The sequence below is a fragment of the Cryptomeria japonica genome, chromosome 9, assembly GCF_030272615.1.
Source record: "Cryptomeria japonica chromosome 9, Sugi_1.0, whole genome shotgun sequence".
NCBI classification, from domain to species: domain Eukaryota; kingdom Viridiplantae; phylum Streptophyta; class Pinopsida; order Cupressales; family Cupressaceae; genus Cryptomeria; species Cryptomeria japonica.
The window spans coordinates 317592292-317613006 of NC_081413.1; the positions used below are offsets into that span (position 1 = coordinate 317592292).

Here is a 20715-nt window from a genome sequence, read left to right on the forward strand (position 1 = left end):
GATCTAAACCCTTACACGTTTCACTTTAGGTCCACCTTCACACATTTTAACTTGCCTTATGTTGAGTGTTATGAAGACAGGACTACACATTTCACCTTGCATTCACCCCAATCAAGTTCCTTAAATGGCGTGGATTTTACTTAGGCGTGGATTTTCTCATGTTGTGGACAAGTTGCACCTCAACCTTGGAAGTTTTACAAGCCAATTGCTTTAGGACCCTTCAAATCCATTCTGGATCTTCTTAATCCTTGCTTAATCCTCATGCTTGACTGCTGCAACAGTCATCTTCTACATGTCACCAATACAGGAATTGATGATTCAATAAATTGTATTACTTGTACGTGACCTAAACGGGTATATTCATGCTTACAAGAAACATAACCGTTTGAACCAAGGATGAAAATATCATCAAAAAATCGCCAAAATCATGATATATCGGGAGGCAAATGGGCGGCCGATTTAATCAGTGTTGATGAATGATAGCGTCAGTCAGACGTTGGAATGACGAATTAATATGAATCCTACATAAGCATGCATGTATGTATGTATGTCAGTCCACCATGTGAACTGACATACATACACACATACTTCATTCTTGTGTAAATAAAACATAATCATATTTCATGCCGTCTTTCTATGCCTGAACGAATCTCCATTCTGATCTGTATGTGATCAGATCCTTGTCTTTTCTCCTGCCTTGAATCGTGGAAGGATATCCAAGGCTTAATACATCCAACAAGTTCAAGGTAGCATGATCGTATTGATTGATCAAACATTCATGTTCGCATTTATTAATATCGAACTTATAAATAAATCGGCGGTTGTGTTTGTGAATTAGTTAAATGATAGTTAACAAATCTTTAAGGAAACGCATCCCTTGGGACACGTTGTGTGTGGACATGCAACGTGTCCCCACATAACGTGCCCCTATTGAAGATATAAATACAAAACAATTTCAAAGGAGAAAATAATAGAAATCAAAAATTATGCTCTCTCCATTGAATCAGCAAATACAGTGTTAGAAATTAAACTCCAGCACCATTAACATATTGTTGACTTTCATCTTGAAGGATTACAATTCTCGATATTAAATCTGCACATTGAACAAATAATATTAGTCTGATATAAATTTAATCCTATTTTAACATGGTATCAGAGCCTTGGTAAAGGAAGATCCAAGATTGAGTTTGAGATTTCAGACCATTATTTATTCAATATTACAGTCACACTTCATTCTTAAAAATGTCAAGCATGATCAGATTTGAAGATCGACTTGACGGAGCCAACAATTTCATCTCTTGGAAGCTAAGAATCATGATGTTTCTAAAGGAGAATAAATTAGACTCCTTCATGAAAGAAAAGAAAACTGAGCCTGAAAATGAACCTGAGAAAACTCAATGGATGGAAAGCAATGAGAAAGCCATGAAACTTATAGTGGATGCAGTCAGAGATCATATTGTACCTATATTGGCAAAACATGAAACTGCATACCTTATGCTCAAATCTCTTGAAAGTGCATTTGAAATAAACAATACAGGCGGTACCCTTGCCCTAAAAAGACAAATCGATAATATAAGCATGAACAAGGGAGAATTTGTCAATGCATACTTCATAAGAATCACTGAACTAAGGGATCAACTATCAACAGTTGGTTATGAAATTGATAGCAAGGAATTGACTCTAATAACCTTAGGCGGTCTTCCAAACTCATGGGAATCTTTTGTTCAAGGAATAAGCGCAAGATCCAAGCTCCCCAAGTTTGATCGATTAAGATCTGACTGTCTACAAGAAGAGTCAAGGCAAATAACAAAGGGAAAGCAGAAATCCATAGATGAGGATATCCATGTACTCGACACAAATTCTCATAAGAAAAGGATGAAGAAGAACTTTAAAAGGAAGAGAAATTATCATGGAAAAGGTTCATCCAAGCAGAAGAAGGACCTATCACAAATTCAGTGTTTTAGGTGTGACCAATACGGACACTATGCAGTCAAGTTCCCTAACATGACAAAACAAGAAGCCTCATTTTCTAAACAGGGAAGACAAATATAGACCATGATTCTGACAAATTTGCCTTCTACTCAACACTATCCAATCAAGTTTCAAACAAATTAAATACATGGGTAATTGACAGAGGATCATCTAGGCACATTATAGGATACCGAGATCACCTAGAGACCATGATGGAAGAATCTGACGAAGAAGTTACAAGTGGGGATGATTCGGCACATCCAGTAAAAGGAGTTGGAACCTATACCATCAAATTGAGATCCGGGGTCACTATTCAACTCACTGGAGTACTATATGTGACAGGTATTAAGAGAAATTTAATATCTATATCAGCCCTTGAAGATGACGGATACAGAATTACATTCATGGAAGGAAAAGTCCTAGCATGGGCAAAGAACTCAACCATAAAAAAGGCTCAAACTATAGGCATAAGGCAAGGACACCTTTACAAACTTTGCACTAAGTTGAATCAAGCTCTCATACATGAGACTTCTGACTCTAACGAGATCTGGCATCGAAGATTAGGCCATATTCACTTTCGTGCCCTAACTTCCATGGATAAATTTGTAACCGGACTACCTAAAATGAATCAAACTCACAATGGGGCATGTAAAGGATGTACCTTGGGTAAAAATACTAAAAGTACTTTTCCTAATAGTTTGAGTAAAACTAAAGCTATGTTAGAATTAGTTCATTCTGACTTATGTGGACCCATGTCCGTACCCTCCATAGGGGGATTTTTGTATTATGTAATTTTCATTGATGATTTCTCCAGGAAGACCTGGATATACTTTCTAAAGTGCAAAGAATCAGAAGAGATCCTTAATAGGTTTAAAGAATTCAAAGCTATCACTGAGAATTCTTCCAGAAAGAAAGTTAAAATACTTAAAATTGACAATGGAAAAGAATACACTTCTGAAATTTTTAAAGAGTTTTGTGTACATGCAGGGATTAAGAGGGAGTTTACTGTACCCTATAATCCCCAACAAAATGGAGTTGCTAGGAGGAAAAACAGGACCATAGTAGAAGCAGCCAGAGCTATGCTTTATGATCAAAACCTAGGAACTTCATTCTGGGCCGAAGCTTCAAATGCAGCCGTATACATTCAAGAATCAAAACAAATGTCCTCGCTCACATTTGGAAAATAAAACTCCTGAAGAAGCCTTTACTGGTGTAAAACCAGTTATTAGTCACTTCAGAATATTTGGGTGCCCAGTCTACATTCATGTGCCCAAAGAGAAGAGACTGAAACTAGAACCTTCTGGGAGAAAAGGTTTTTTTGTAGGCTACAGTGAAACCTCAAAAGCTTACCGAATATATATACCTGGACAAAGACAAATTGAGCTAAGTAGAGATGTCATCTTTGAAGAAGACATTGCCTTTAAGAAGGCCAAGAGATCAGATGACGTAGAAACACCTGATTCACATAAAAGGATGGAAGAAGATATTTCCCCTGAGTTTCAGAGGGAGTATACAGATGAAACTACAAATGAAAGTCAGATTCCACCTAAGACTCAAGAAGAGGAACCAGAAAATAATCACAAGAGACCACTTTGGGCCAGAAAGATGATACAGGAAGCAAAAATCCTTGCAGCACCCAAAGGAACATTCAGAGGGAGCAAGAGGCCTCAGAAATTGACATATGATGCATTAATGAGTGAAATCATAAATTCTGAACCTACTGGTGTTATAGAGGCCCTCAAGCACCAAGTTTGGAAGGATGCTATGATAGAAGAGTACCAATCCGTTCTAAAAAATAATGTTTGGGATATAGTTCCTAGACCAAAAGAGAAATCTGTTGTCTCCTCCAAATGGCTTTTCAAGATCAAACATGTTGCAGATGGCAGTATTAAAATCTCTCTATAATATGCTATGCTCTATAATTTAAATCTCTCACTATTTTTACTATGTTTAAAATTTATTATATAGTAATTTCTTATAATATATTTATTAGTAATTTCTTATTAAATTTATTATAAGAATTTATAAGAAATTACTAATACGTTTACTATACATTACTTTTATATATTCATATTGATTACTAATTAGTAATTAGTAATTACTGTTATAAATTTAGAATATCTATTAGCATTAGCATTAAAACATTGTGTATGTGTGTTTTTTTAGGAATATTTTAAAAAATTATATATTTTAAAATGCTCGATAATTTTGCGGATTTATTGGGGATTTTTTCCCCATTTTTTTTAAAAAATTCGGCCAAAAGATTTATTGCCGATTAAGATTTTTACATCTTTGGTTTGAACCTTTCCTTCTTTTATGCAGTCTAAAAGCCTTCACAATTGTCTTTTTGGTCCACTCGTAACATTTGATTGTAGTCATAAAAACTCATATCTTCAAAACTGAACTAAAATGATTTTGCAGATCTGATTCTTGATCAGAATGCCACGTCAAAAAGACTCTGCGTGTACACATTGCACAGCAGTACCTGGTAGCATGAAGGTCAAGTGCAATTGGCGTCTAGAAGAGATTAGTGGTGGAATTTATCGTTTCAAATGGCATTTGTCCAAAGAACGAGGAAATAACAGCGTGATATGCAAAGCATGTCCTGCAAATGTCTCGTATCAGACAAAACAATCTCTTGACAGGATAGCCAAGAGTAAGGCCAAAAAGGCAAGAATTGGGGTTGAACTAGGTTCTAGTTCTGCAGATCTCAGAAGGAACCATTTGGGTGAAGAGGATGGCGAAGATGGGAGATTCAGGGAATGTGGGTCAACACCTAATTCTATAGCACGTGGACCAAACACAGGTAAAGGAAACATTAATACTTTCTTCCAACCTCGTACTACACCAGGATCACAAACCACTTTGGAGTGTACAGGATGGAGGAAAACTGTCACTGAACAAGAAAAGAAGGCAATTGGTAATTATTGGTACTCCTCTCACACGGCATTCCATGCTTCCAGAAATTCATATTGGCAACCCATGGTAGATGCTATTGCAGCTGTAGGACCTGGGTTTCAAGCCCAATCTTATGAGTCATTGAGGGTTGGTATGTTGAAAGATGCAGTAGAGGATGTTCAAGATGTTAAACAACATCGGTTACAGTGGGCTAGAACTGGTTGCAATATCATGTCAGATGGTTGGACAGATAAAAGGAATCGAACTCTCATTAACTTCCTTGTCTCTTGTGAGATTGACACTGTTTTTTTGAAATTTGTGGATGCATCTAATATGATAAAATCCACAAATGCATTGTTTCAGATGTATGACGCGGTGGTTACGGATGTAGGGCCACAAAATGTGGTTCAATTTATCACAGACAATGTTGTTGCTTGTGTTGTTGCAGGGAGACTTTTGACAGATAAATACCCTTCCATGTTTTTTACACCATGTGTAGCACATTGCCTCAATCTAACCCTAGAGGACATTGGAAAAATTGAATGGGTTAAGGCGGCATTTCAGAAGGCTCACAAGGTTACCAAATTTGTTTATAATCACGTGAGGGTTTTGGCTATAATCTGCTCTTTCACAGGAGGCAAGGAGCTAGTTCGACCAGGGTTGACAAGATTTGCAACATATTTCCTTGCATTACAAACATTATGTGAACAAAAAGGTAATTTGAGGTGAATGTTTGCTTCAACTAAGTGGATGGAGTCTGGCTTCACAACTCAAGCAAATGGCATAGCAGTGGCAGAGTATATGTATTCTACCACTTTTTGGGAATCGATTGAACAGATTGTAGAATATTCAGAGTCTTTAGTAAAAGTCTTGAGACTAGTGGATGGGGAAAAACTCCCTCATGGAATATGTGTATGAGGCCATGGATAGGGCCAAGGAGGTGATAAGGAGTAAGCTGGAAAATAACAAGGATAGGTATATGCCGTTGTGAGACATAATTGATAGGAGATGGGATGGACAAATGAAAAATTTGATGCGGCTACGATAGAGTTGGAAGTGTACAAGCATGCTAAGGGGTTTCTCCCTTCTAGGGCTTCTATACAAAGCAGAAAAACCATTCAACCAAGTAGACTCTATAAACTTTTGACAATCTCTTTATTTTGCCAACATGCTTCATTAAGTTTGTTAAGATTATAAGATATTCTTAGTCTTAAAATATCATCTCCACATAATGTATTTTTCAGCTGCATGGTGGACTTCTTTTGGAGACGAAATACCAAATTTAAGGTAGATGGCAGTGCGCATTTTGAGCCAACCATGCAGCTCATCAGCTTGTGAGCATAATTGGAGTGTTTTTTAACACAAAAATTCCAAGAGACGCAACCGCCTATCACAACAATGGATGAATGACTTGGTATTTGTTCATCACAACCTCCGCTTGAAGATAAGGAAAGCTCAAGGTGAGAATATTAATATATAGTTGCAGTTTTTTAAATTGTATTCACTATTCATTGTGTTTTTCACTTGTAAGGCAAACACTAATTTCTACATGGGCAAAATCAAGAACTATTGAGGAAGCCTTGCCAATTGACCTCGATGAGATATAACCAGAGTGTGAGTTGATTGTTGTTGCTGCTTCTGATGATGATGATGATGATGATGATGATGATGATGATGATGATCGTCCGCTTGAGACTGAAGATTTTAATCTCATGACGGAAGTCAACGTGGGTGCTGAATGGGTTGAACAAATTAGGAGAGGCTTTCACCCGGGAGCTTCATCATCAGGGCCTCCTGCCCTCTAGCATGTCATTGCCTACATTTGATATTTGGGAATTTTGTACCTAGTTTACAGGTTGACTTTGTTCAAAGTCACAAACTATATTGTAATTAAGATTTTGACATCTATCACCATCTAGATATTATTTAGGGTGCAGTATACTTTGTGCAACGTAATCAGTGATATGACTATAAACAACGAAAATCTATTTCCTGCAATTCATGTGTTCAAGTGTCTATTTTATTTGCCTACAATATCTCTATGCTATGGAAATGCCCTAAAATATCAAAAAAAAGTAGTTTTTGATTGTTTTTTTGCATTTTTTAACGTTTTTTTGTAAATCCGATTTTTTCCCGTCCGATTTTTTCCCGACTTTTTGAAAAAATCTTATACTTTTGTTTTGCCGATTAATTCTTCAAACGATTATTGCTTCCTTGAGACATATCACTGTCCAAAAGAGTATACAGAGCCAAGGAACTGGAATCACATCCCAACGGGGAGATTCTGGTGCAGGAGCACCCAAGGCAAACATGGCCATCATAAGGCCACATTGAAGGGCAATGAAGATTATAAATATTTTGATGTTGTAAGGTCAATCTTGACCATTTAAATATGTAATCATGGTTAATAAGACCATTGGAAGTCATGAAACTCATAAAATGAGTTATTTTGTAATGAGTTGTAAAAATTGTCAAAATGGGCAAAATTGGGCAAATTGAGCATGTAATGGGGTTCAAGGGTAAAGTAGGAGTTTTGTTTAATGTTTTGTGTTCATAAGGTCTCAAAAGACCATATTCATGTAATAGAAATTCTTATTAGTTTCATAGCACAAGGGAGGTCAAAAGTTGTTATGTAAACCAAGTGAGTGATTATGTGTAAAACAACCAAAGTTGGTTAAAATGGTAGTTAGGGAGGTTGATTTCGGTTTTGGGAGTCTAAATGCATTTAAAAACCTCATTCTCACATGGGGAGAGGTTGGTTGTTATTGGAGTATGGTCGAAATTGATTGAAATGTAAGAGTTTTGAAGTTGGAGCAATGAATACCTAGTTTTCCCTGCAATTTTGATCAAAAATCTGAACTTGCAACCATTGTAATTTCATTTTTACAAGACCTTTTGATCTGATTCTTTTTGGAGGTGATAGGGAAATGTTTTAACTTTCATTTTGCATTGGTTTTAAGGTTTAATCAATCATTTTGTACGTTTTATATTGACTGTCCTAAAATCTGCTGTAGGTGACAGTTTAAGAGGGGTTTGAGAGTCATTTTGTGAATCTGACCCATTCTACTTTATGTGGTTAATGTGGCTTGTGGAATGGGTCAAGAATACTGTAAAATATGTACTTTAATCATTCATGTGCAGGGAAGAACCTGGAGTTGAAGTTTTTGATGCCCAAGAGTATGGGGTTGAGTGAGAAAGAGTGCATTTGGGGTGCCACATTCAAGGTCTGAACAAAATGTATTAACAAGTGCTTGGTTTTATGTTAGTTTATGTTTGTGCAGGTTAAATATGAGGTGTTTGATCCATTAATAGGATCTGAAAGTTTTTGGAGAGTCGGATTTGAGAAGGCCCTAGTTTTGGAGGCCTAAAAGTGAGGGTTTGGGATTTCACGGGATAGATGAGATTGGCAGCCCCTAAAACCTTGAAAATCCTTTGTTTGGGAACATTTCCTAAGACTGTTTTTTGGTTTGGAGTCATTTGGAGTTGATTCAATAGGGGTTGCTTTGTAAAAGTGACCTAATAGGCCTAAATTCATGCATAACAGCAGGCTGATCCGTACAGGTGGTCCAAAGGAGTAATATCTAGTTTTGGGATATGTTTTAGGGTCTGCTAAAGGTTATCTAAATATGTAATTTGTTTGTCAAGTGTTTTGGGATGATTTGGAGAAAAGTTGAAAATACCCGATTTGGAGGCTACAAGGAATAGAACCTAGAAGAGCAAGTTTGGTTTATGAGTTTAAGTCTGAGTTTGGGGGTGTGTAGAACCTTGTCTTATGGTGTTTGGGATGTGTTAAGACCAATAGAGGTGTTGGAACAAACCATTTTGATGTTATCCTTGGTTGGGTGTGTTGAGTTGAGTTTGGTTTTGAATCACCTAGCATGTAGAGGATCCTTTGATGTGTCTCCTTGAGTTGATTTAATCCTTAGGGAGAGTTCCAGAGTTGATCTCTCTGCATCAAGTGGTATCAGAGCTTGAAGATCTAGAGATTTGTGGGTATGGCTTTGACAAGATCAGAAAGAAGACAATATGTTCTTGTGATTGAAGGTTGAAGACTGAGAGATAGGAGTTGAACCAATATGGAAGAAGATGAAGAAATGTGGGCAAGGTATGGTCAAGGGCACTCTATATTCCGGACACATTGTAAATGCAGGGGTAAGGTATGCAAGGTTGTTGTTAGCAGTGGTTCTCTTGAAAATCTAGTCTCAGTAGAGATGGTTGAGAAGTTGAACCTGCCAAGGATACCTCTTGAGTCACCTTACAGAGCATATGGGGTAAGCAATGATCTATGGGTTGATGTTAAAGAGCAAGCATATGTTTCTTTCAACATTGGTTCATATTATGATACTATTTTATGTGATGTTATGCCTTTGAGTGATTGTCATATGATCTTGGGTAGAGTATGGCAAGTTGGTGTTAGAGCCCTACATGATGGTAGAGAAAATACATATGTTATTAACAAGGATGGACAAAAGTTTGTGATGACTCCATTGCAGGATGATAAGGCAGCATGGAGAATGTCAAGGTTGAGGTTAATTACAAGAAAAGAGTTCCTAAGGTATGAGGAACATGAGGATCAAGAAAAGAGCAAGTATGAGGTGAAGGAGAACAAGAAAGAACTCCTTGAGAAGGAACAAGGTGAGATTGTGCAGGTGAAGAGTCCATTAATAGGACATGAAACATGTGAATCTGATAATGAAAAGGTTTGTGGATCAGATGAGGCAGAGATGATGACAAATGAAGAAGCTGATATGAGTAAGAGTGCTGGTATATTGTCAATGACAAGGCAAGGATGGCCTAGAGAGGTCATAGTTGAAGATGAGATTGATTTGCTGACAGAGAAAGTGGAGGATGGATTGGTGACTGGTAAAATTGATAGTGCTGATGTATATGAAGCTGAGACAAGGATCCTAGAAGAGGATATAGATGTTCAAGGTGAGGTAAGTTGTCCATTGATAGGGCAAGAGTGCAAGGAGCAGCAAATAACTTGTGAAGAGGATGGTGAACCTACTGATAAAAAGGTTCTAAAAGTTAAGACAGAGTTAGCAAACAGAGATGCTGGTAATGACAACAGGGAATTAAGTCCTGAAGGGCCTGAGTATGCAAGAGTGATCTTGGTTGGGACAATGGAATGTCCTTTGGATGTGAGGAAAGGGATAGTACAGCAAGGTACCCCTATGACAGTGAGTTGTAAGGTTCATGATGAAGCCTTGAAGTTGAATAGAGAGTTGGAATGCCAAGAGGAATGGCATGAGATGAGGAATGAGTTGGTAAAAGAAGTTGAGTTGGTTGATGAATTGATGTTGGCCCATGAGAAGGCTAGTGAAAGTATGAGTTCTCCTAGCATGGAGATGAAGTATGTTGCTAATAAAAATACGAGTTATCTTTGGATGGTAGGTCTGATTATTTTGCAGGTGTATGCTGTTATGACAGAGATTTCAAACATGGTGAAGATGCTGGATGTTGGCAGAAGTCAGATGATGGAAGGGGCATGCTATTGCTTCTTGTTTTTGATGATTTTGATGATGAGTAGGAAACCAAGGCATGCTGCGAGTTATCTTTGGATGTGCTTTATTCTTCCTTCTGTCTTTATTATCACTCATACTGCTCTTGGAAATTGGAAGACTGAGCTTGCACTCACATTGTTTCAGGAGAGACATAACTTAAGGTTAAATTGTCAGTAATTTTTCTCCAAAAATTTATAATATTTTAGTTTTGTTTTCCCTCTGATTTTCCAATTTCTTTGTTTCTTAAATTTTCTTCAAATTCTCAAAAATGAAAAAGACGACAAACAGAGCAAATTCTAGATTTCAGTACTGCCCATAAAAAATTCTCTATGCTACCAAATCAGCAGAAAATCAGGCCGGTTCCAGGTATGAAATAAGCCCAGAATCAGATTGCCTATGGATTCATGCAGAGTTCACATTTTCCCCATCAGAATCATTTCAAATCGACAGTTAACCAACTCCAACAAAACCATCTTTGATGTGGCATTTTCATGGCAAATGCAGGTTCAACAAAGCATTTTCATGACAATTCCAGTGGTGGGCAAAACTTCTACACATTTCATTTGCCCAAAAGTGAAAACCTAAACAACAATCAGTTTTCAGTGTGTTATTGGCATTACAAATTCAAACTGTTATGAAATCCTCCAACACCTCATGTAGTTAGTTGTGGATCATTCTGTCTTTATTTATTAATAGGGTAACCGAAAGAAATCTTGCACAAGAGATTTGGGAGAGGATTTGTTCAGATACTATTGTGACCCACATTAGGTATGAAATTATCTTGTTTGGTATTGCATTGTAGAGTCAAATTAGACTTTCACCAGAATGGACAAGACAACATAAGACCAAAGGAAGATCGTTCTATCTCATTGTAAGATAATCTTTAAAAATGGGTGCTGAAACCGTTAAATTTACTTAAGCGACAACTCTACAAAGGTTACAGTATTAGGGAACCACAGTAAGGTTATAATATTCTTCTAATTGATCTACGTCATTTAATGTTAATAATGTTGATCGTAATGAAAACCCATTACTAATTGTACTATTTAAATAGTGAACAATGAAATCTATCATGAGATTGAGTTTAACGAATCGATATGGAATAAGATAGTGTATTTTATATCTGTAATTTTCATGGCAGTTTTATTTAACATATAAATTGTATGTGGTATTCCGACCTTCATTCCTGTTTATAGGCTCTAAAAAAGAAACTTGCCGTACCTACCCAGTTTTGAATTAGTAAATTTGAAAATTCAAGTTCTTGTTCAGTTGCAGCTGCTACATTTCAGAATATCACATTATAGGTCATCTTATGATGGATTAAAGGTCTTATAATATGGTATTCTAACTTGGCAATAACCTATCATCAACTTGATTTAATATCTTCTCTTAGCTCTATAAGAAATTAAATGAAATGAAAACCAGCTAGTTCATTAGAATAATCTAAGAAACAAAATTACTTTTCTCATAACAAGTTTCATTATCTGAGGAGTCAAACTGAAATGAATGTTGAGAGAGAGAGAGAGAGAGAGAGAGAGAGAACGAGATGGGGACTCCATAAACTGCTTATTGATTACATGCTAGTCACTCCTTTTCACCATAGATGTAAATATATCATATCTGGCAACAATGCTGAGAGTGACTTATAAAAAAGGAGGGTGTCAGTTTTGATGCATTCCAATAAAATCTTTGTTTTGGCTCATTAGCTCATATTAGGGTATTCAAAATGCACTTGAATTAATATTTTACCTGCACAGGAGTAAGAATGGCAATACGAGACGCCATGGCCCAACGCAACTCACGAATGTCACGCAATCTTTTCCATTCAGTCATTCCAGAAGCCCAACACTTTGAGTTCCAATCAATCTCTTGCTTAGACCAAGCTCTCCGTATCCCATCTTTCTCAACAGGTCCAACCTGCACCCCATCCTTGTTAATAAATAGCCATTCTTTGGGTGGTTCCATAAAAGCAGTGGCAGCAATTAGATTGGACTGCAACGGAATTGATGTTCTCTCAGATGCTTCATGAGCTGTTGAGAGAAGATCTACTACTAATACACAACCTCCAACTGAGACGCATGCCTCAACATTTGCTGGCACTTTCATCAGTACCTGCAAAAACACCAATCATCAATCTTGTATATCAAACAACTACACACCATTCAGTCTACGAAGAATCTTTTCTTTAGAAGCTACAATCAGAACTTTAAGAAAGTCTCCTAGTCAAAAATAAATTTCATGCATAAAAGAAAAATAGTTATCAGGACTTAACATTGGTTGCAAATATGAAGACTCGATTATAGCTCAAGCTACAAAACCCATTAAAACATGCAATATTTATTGAAATAGATACCCTATATGTAGAAAGTATCTAACAAACAATCACTTTTAGTTTTGAATCAAAAAGAGTTTTTTTGAGCTAAACCCTTACTTATGACCATGCTAAGAGAATTCAACAATCACAGATCTGCCTGCCTTAACCATCTAAAGAAATTAAGAAACTACTAGACAATAACAAGCATAATATTATCACTCAAATGCGATGAGCTTAAGTGTTAAATCAGCAGGGTGTCTGAGTGGAGACATGCTGCATAGTTTAGTATAAATGTTGAATCAGGTAAACTACCACTTCCAATTATGGGTGTGGCATACCCCAACAGATAACGCCAGGTGTAAGTACTGGAAAATTTGACAGCAGACATACCCCTCTGTTGTGGCATCTAAGACAAAAGACACCTGGCAACAGGAATTTACCATTAAAGAAAAAAGCATAAACTTTAATGTGCTATGCAGAAAGAAACATTATCTACCTTTAAAAGTAACAACAGACGATGTCTAAGCGCTCGATCACTTGTCCTATCAAGTAAAACAGTAACATGAGCAGTACCATCAAAAGGACCTATTGCTTGATAGTGTTGTTCATAAACAATAGTCATTGCTCGTGCGCAGAGTTCCCTTACTGAAGAACCTCCACCCCCACCAAAACCATCCAACCTTCCCACATCACACCATTCATCTGATGCACCTAATTCATCCGGCAATGCACCCTCTACAGTTAGGCCAACATCGGCATCACATAGAAATCTGTGATATAATGCTCTGAAAAATGCAACAGGATCTCTTAAAGGAAAGTCTTGAGCTCTGCTTCCAGCTCCACCATCAAGCAAAAGGCGTAGATAATACTGTCCCACACAAACTTCTTTTGACAAACTGGGATACTGAACTGAAAACTCTGTATAATTCCAAGACAACTGGACAGCAGACTCCAGACCCATCTTCTCCTCATCTATGCTGCCTCCAAAACTAATGACATCCTCAGTTCGTCCCTTCTCAACATCTAAATTATGAACTTCAGCCAGAAGAGCCTCCCTTAGTTCCTGCCTTGTCCGCTCATTCCAAATTAGATCTGCACGGTTATGATCAAGGCTGAATTCTCGCCAAAATTCAGGCCAGTTACAAAGCAGTCTGCCAGAGCCCACAGGTTTATTCTCCATGACGACCTGTGCAGGTGCAGGAATGCCAGACTGTGAAATATCTGTACCGACATCATATTCAACTGAATCTGCAATACTTGAATTCCCTAACTGAGACGATGGTAAATTAGACCCTCTAAAAGGCAATACAGGTGAGGCACCATCATAAACTAGATTCCCTGGAGAAAATGCTTCATTGACTGAAGGATTACTACAGTTAACAGCTGAGTAAGGAACCTGTTCTCCATGTGAATTTCCATTTGAGTTCAGATTGTCATCAGCTGTCCGTGATGGAGCACTATGAATGAGTTTAGAGGGATCAACAGAAGAAACGTCTTCTACTCTATAAGCATACCCCGGAACATAGTCATCAGCAACTTTCCCCCTAGCCATTCTGCCTTTTCTGCGCTGAAGAATGCGCCTCTGCCTACGCTTAGAGTATGTTGTTTGATAAAGTTGGACTTGCCCATCCTCATTATCGTCCTCAGCTGGGCGTGTATGCAGATATGCAACAAGGCCAGGAGGAAGTACACGTGACAGTAGATCAAGAGCAGGTTGATAAGAATCTGCCCACAAAGCCACAAGCTGTCGACTAACTTCACGGCGCTCACCAGCAGAAAGAAAAAAAGCATGTACCAGATGTCGCAACAAGGCACCATCACGAAGTGCAGCATCACGCATTGATTCAGCTGCAATAGCATCCTCCTCTGCAATAGTACGCATTATCACAGCTACAGTTTCTCTCACACTTTCTGCAGGGTGCCCAAACAATGCAAACAATCGACGTCTTAAGCCAGCCACTTGACGTAGCATTTCCACAAAAGTCGCAAGCTGTGTAGTCTCACCCTGGGGTTCACATAACATGGCCTCAAGAACCTCTACCACAGACATTGAAAGCAAAGGCGAAACTGACACTGGCTTTAACCTATTCACAAGAATAGTAATATAGCTTTGATGACCAAAGAGCACTGATTTTGTGTGCATGAAGGTGGCATGGCGCTCACCTTTCGAATCTAGAAGTATACTTGTTTCTCCTGCACCACCTCCAATAAGCATAGCCACTAATCCAGCAGCTTCTCCTGCTACCCCCTCTGAACCACTTCTTAGCAAACCCATTACTCTGACAACAGCAGCAGGAATTGAAAGAACAGCTGAAGCTGCACTTCCAGATGTCAGCAAACGACGTAGGCATGAAACAAAACCCATAAGAGTTGCAGATGCCTTCGGAGAAGGAGGTGGTGGTGGTGGTGATTCAGGTGGTAGGTTGGGTGAAGTTGGAAGCATTGTCATCAAGGCCATTAAGGCCACTTCAGGGACTTCCGCATTAGGTTGAACCCCACTATATGGAATGCAAGCATTGAACTCTCTGACCCTGCGCCAAAGTTTTGCTCTTGAGCCAGGAACAGATCCACCTTCTGCTACAGCATCTTTGGCTGCAGCCGCTAGATGCTTTAGATGCATTGCCTCACTTTCAATATCTGCAAGAAAACGTGAACCACTGGCAACTTGTTGAGATTGTGGAGAAACTCTTCCACATGGAGGATCAAGTCGGTGACCTGGCATAGTCAACCTTGGCAAAATTGGAATTGGGCATTGTCTCTGCAGATAGTCAGTAATCACATCATGTGTCATAGTAATATCTTAAATAAATTTTCCTAGTCAAAGTTGTAACCATTATGGTGAGTATCTTTGACATGAAGAAATATGCATAAGATGAACAAACAAACAAAAAGCTGAAGCATACAAAAGACTAATTATAATAAGATTATATCATATAATTTAAAAAAGTTATCTAAAGTGAGTATAATTTCTTAAAGATTAGGTCTACCTACTTCTGTTTGCAAAACATCTCGAACTGCTGCAAGTAAGCTGTCACGAGAAGTACTTGCATAAACCTGAAAATGCCAACCCACAAACATGAAGATACCCAAACCATCAATTTGACTACCAAGTATAGTTGAACTCATTTGTTTTTACTTACATGAATCGGACATCCATCATTGAATTCAATGGCAAACATCTGTGGCTCTTCAGCAAAACGAACAAGAGCACTAACAGCAAACAATGGTCGTACAATAACTGCCTGCATTCATATTCACAAATTCTCTATAATTTGTTGGGATAAAATCATAAAAAGCATCTACAATAGTTTACACAGATATTCATGAGACAGTTATAGCATTAAGTACAGAAAAAACGGTTAAAGTAACAATACCACTGAATGTATACCAGAAGTGTAAAACCAGAAAAGCATTATAGTGCATTGAACAACAAAACAAGTGCTTCCAAATTTAGTAAAGCACAAATCATTAAATTATAAGAAAAGAACAGAATAATTTAAACATACAATCTAGGTCTAGATGATTTACAAGCAGTTCCTTTGTTTATCATTTCATGAATGAGCTATCACCTATTTTGAATTCTTCGAGATGGAAATGTCCATCCACACTAAGTTTCTGCCTCTGTTATTTGGTGTTCAGATGCTTCTAAAGGTTGATGCTTTAACTGCCAAAAAGTGCAGATACAAGCAACAGAAGAAGCCCCAACCTGTATCAACATGTGTAGCAATTTATATTCAAACTACCAGATCTATACGTCAGTTTTACTTATAAGTTCTTCTTTCGTTTACTATTTCAATAAAAAGTCGAGCTTGTTTGCATTCTGATAGAGGGCAGCTTCATCCATAAAAAGTTTCTGCTTCACTTGTTCTCTATTTTCTGCCATTTTCAGATCATTGGGGTTTCCTTAAGGTAAGCATGTCAGAAAACTGCAGACATTAGGAACTCTAGAAAACACAATTATAAAGAAGACAATAGTCATACAATAACTGCTTCAATTCATACTAATAAATTTCCTTTAATTGTGAGGAAAATAAGAAATCTGTAACAATTAGTAAAGAATCACTGAAATGGTTATCACATTAGCCAATAGATGTTACGTTCAGGTATATGCCAGAAACATTAGCAATAGTGTTACGTTCAGGTACATGCCAGAAACTTAAAACCAGAAAAGCATCATAGTCTATCAAAGTTTCAAACAATTAAAGAATCCTTCCTAGATATTAAATTATAAGAAAAGGGTAGAATAATTTAACATAGAATATAGGTCTCTATGATATATGAGTGTTTCATTACACTCTTGATCTATGAATGCGTTATCAGCTTGTTTGGAATCTACAAAGTGGAAAACTTCATCCATGCAAAAACTTCTCTCTTATTCTTTCTATTGAGATACTGCTATTTAATATAGGTTGACTATTAGCTGCAAAACGGCAGACTAAAGCACATGTTGAAGCCAAGATCCACATATTTCCACATGATGCTAAATCAATCTTACTAACTTGTGTACCAATTTTGATTCAAGCAATTTGAACCATCTGTTAGTCTTATCTATAAGTTCTTCCTTAGTTGATTTGTTCAAGAACCCATGAGTTTTGTTTGCATTCTAACAGCAGCAGATCTTCATCCAGACAAAGTTAATACTTCTCTTTGTTTTCAGCCTCTTTGATTAACTGAAGATGTCTGATTTGGCATGATTTTTATGGGAAATTAAACCATATCAACATGTGTAGCAAGTTTGATTCACAAAACTAAAATATAAAGCTAGATTTATCACAGCCCCTTTATTCGGAGGCCTGAACAATGTGTGATTTGCAATATCCTACATCACAGAAGCAGATCTTCATCCAGACAAAGTTAATGTGAGTTTTGTTTGCATTCTAACAGCAGCAGATCTTCATCCAGACAAAGTTAATATTTCTCTTTGTTTTCAGCCTCTTTGATTAACTGAAGATTCCTGATTTGGCATGATTTTTATGGGAAATTAAACCATATCAACATGTGTAGCAAGTTTGATTCACAAAACTAAAATATAAAGCTAGAGTTATCACAGCCCCTTTATTCGGAGGCCTGAACAATGTGTGATTTGCAATATCCTACATCACAATTTGAAAGAGATGCTTACCTCATAATTGTTAGGACGGCGTTCAACTAGTGATATTTTAGTTAGGATAAGTTGCCTGGAGACAGCATCACCCTGATCACCCAACCCACCTTTGGGCCCAACACCCAATGTTAAGCCCAAAGTATTAGCAGTTCCATGAGCAGCAGTGCGCAGCCTTGTTACAGACCATTCGCCACAGGGTGTTTCCTCAGCACCCACAGCAACTTTGGCTATTCACCAAACCAAAAATCAAAAAGAATTAGAGACATCCTCCAGTTAAAAATTTAGTATGATAAACAACAATAGTAAAATTTGAAATCTGAGAAGTTCCAAATTATATCAGAAAATGCCATAATCACTAATCCCACAATCAATATGGAGAATGCATGCAGCATCTTTCCATGGACAGATTTGTCTCAGTTCAAGGTTGATTTGAAACCTAACAAATAATCCCAATCAAATGTGCACATAAACTCACAAGCACACATCAACCAAATGAGAAAATAAACTTCAGCTGCTATATCTGGCTCTAAGGCAAAAAGTCTTGCAGCAGATATGAGAAAAACACGGAGCGCTCATCTAAAATTCTGGGATGGGGAGTGTGGAGATATGGGTACAAATCTTTGGGGATGTGTAATGTCCTCTTTTTTAAATGGATTTAATGATAAATTAGAACAAAAAAATATGATATGATTAAAATTTAATTAAGTTTAACAAATGGTCAAAAAGCATAAAATGAAGAGTTGTGACTCCCTCAAATATGGGATAAAAGGGAGATCATTTCATTTGAGAAGGACATCCATCCATCATTTAATGATCAATAAAAGAAGGATGCAATCAATCAATTTGGAAATAAATAATTATTTTCAAAAGACAGCAATTAAGGGTGAATAGTTGTGACTCTTTTAAAGGGTAGAAATCATGAAAGGTTGGGACTCCCTCAAGAATAAGATATAAGAGGGAGATCATTTCCTTGGTAGGAAATCATCAAGGGAGGAAGAAAGAAACAATTGAGCATATAAATCAAGGAAGGATTAATAGAAAGGAATAGGAACAAAATGAGGAAGTTATTTCAATGGGCAGAAATTATTAAAGGTTGTACTCTTCAAAAGGGTGGTAATTGTGGAAGGTTGTGACTCTTGCAAAGGGCAGACATGATGAAGAGGGATCAATTTGGAAAACAATTTATTATTCACAAAAAGCAGCAATGAAGAGTGGTGACTCAATTATCATGAAAGGTGTCTCTTTCACCAATAAAGTATAAAGTGGAAATCATTTCAAGCATTCAAGGATCACTTATCAATCATCACTCACCAATACATCAAATCAGCATTCATTCAATCATCACTCATGAATCCATCAAAAGTTGGAGTTGGAAAGACGTAATTCTTTCATGCTTTGGGGCTAGAAGTTGGAAGGATGAAAACCCTTTCATACTCTACGGCTAGGAGTTGGAAGGTATGAGACCCTTTCATGCTCTAGGGCTAGGAGTTAGAAGATACAGGGACCCATTCGTGTTCTAGTGAAGTTAATTCCCAAATAATTCACGATTTGATTGATTTTGAGGATTGTGCTTTAATTTGTTGGTCTGATTATTATCTTGAATTTCTGATGTTTGATAAAGTTATTGTCATTTTATAGTAAGAATTATTGTAAGGGCAAAAATCAGGAATGTTCCAGAAAGGGACATTACAGTTTGACAAAAGTTTTACCAGAATTTGGGAAAAGTAGGGGGCCAAAGGTGAGATGGCTGTTAAAATAACTTTAACAAACTCAAAAGCAGCTGAATTTTAAACAGTAAATGTAATGTGCTGCACTTGCAATCATAACCCTTCCCATTTTAGGTTTTAAAAAGCTTTTAGTATTTTTCTCTCTTAAAAGCTTGCATTTTTATTTTTTGTGCATCAAATAGACCAGGTTGTCCAGTCCTGAAAATGGGAACATCTTCTTCAACTCCCCCAAGTCCCTAGGATGTTCCAGCCATTGCGGATGTCACCTGAACCCCTGGGAATGTGTCCCTTTGGAACACTGCTTTCTAATGTCTGACCAATGTTTAGCTTATAGAAGACTAAAGAAAAAACACAATCAGTCTAAACCTAGTGCACATTCACTTGATGTCCCCCATTGCCCAAAAGCAATAAAAAGAACCAAAAAGTATATCCTCCCACTGAATACAACCAGAGAGAAAGCACATAAACTAATCTCTAAGTTAATATTACTAATGCTAAAATAGACATATTGAACAGATCACATGAATATATAAAGCGAGTGCAACAGATAATTGAGCAGCATAATCCAAGAGCTCCAGGTATTCACTCTTGGGGGGATATCCCACATGACATCCAATTCCAATAATAGGGACAGGCTAACTGTATAAGAAGGAACAGTCTCCTAAAAATTATCACATAGGGTGTTGCTAGAAGAGAATAGTGTCAGGGGTGGCTGTCAGTCTCTCTTCTAGAGAAGCTCTGTAATGTCATTTTGAAGGGATAATGCCAGCTGCCAAAAATAACAACCAAAGTGTACTCAAAACATTCCTGAACTACCAAGAAAAGAAACAAAAATAAGCAGCTAAGAATTTTCAATCATTTTTAGCATCGCTGAATCCTACAAAGGCATCTGATCAAACTCCGTTCCTCCTGGCAAAAATTGAGCCCATAAATAGTTGGTTACAATGCATTTGAGCACCCTTGCTAAAAAAATTTTACAAATGCATCTCCATTCATGCAATACAATAAAGAAATGCTCTCTTATAAAGCAAGCAATACAATGCATGCACTTTTCCATATCTTATTGAATTCCAGGTTTGAGAATCCCCCTTACCGAGTTGTAGGTGTGCTCCCATCAGCTTCATGTTAAGATGAACCCCTCTATTTTACAATATAAGAATCTATCATCTTTTCTTTATCAAAGAGGTTGGATCTGAG

The 20715-nt window shown here is 37.3% G+C and overlaps 1 protein-coding gene across 1 annotated transcript in view; it reads right to left on the reverse strand.

The window, feature by feature from the left end:
* LOC131029756 (dnaJ homolog subfamily C GRV2) overlaps positions 1-20715 on the reverse strand; it is a 191220-nt gene that overhangs the window by 97908 nt on the left and 72597 nt on the right. Inside the window, exons 5-9 of the mRNA XM_057960403.2 lie at positions 17810-18018; positions 15828-15929; positions 15679-15741; positions 13184-15445; positions 12123-12485 (exon numbers count right to left, since the gene is read on the reverse strand). Of these exons, the coding sequence (XP_057816386.2) occupies positions 12123-12485; positions 13184-15445; positions 15679-15741; positions 15828-15929; positions 17810-18018 (2999 nt within the window). The remainder of the gene's footprint in view (positions 1-12122; positions 12486-13183; positions 15446-15678; positions 15742-15827; positions 15930-17809; positions 18019-20715) is intronic.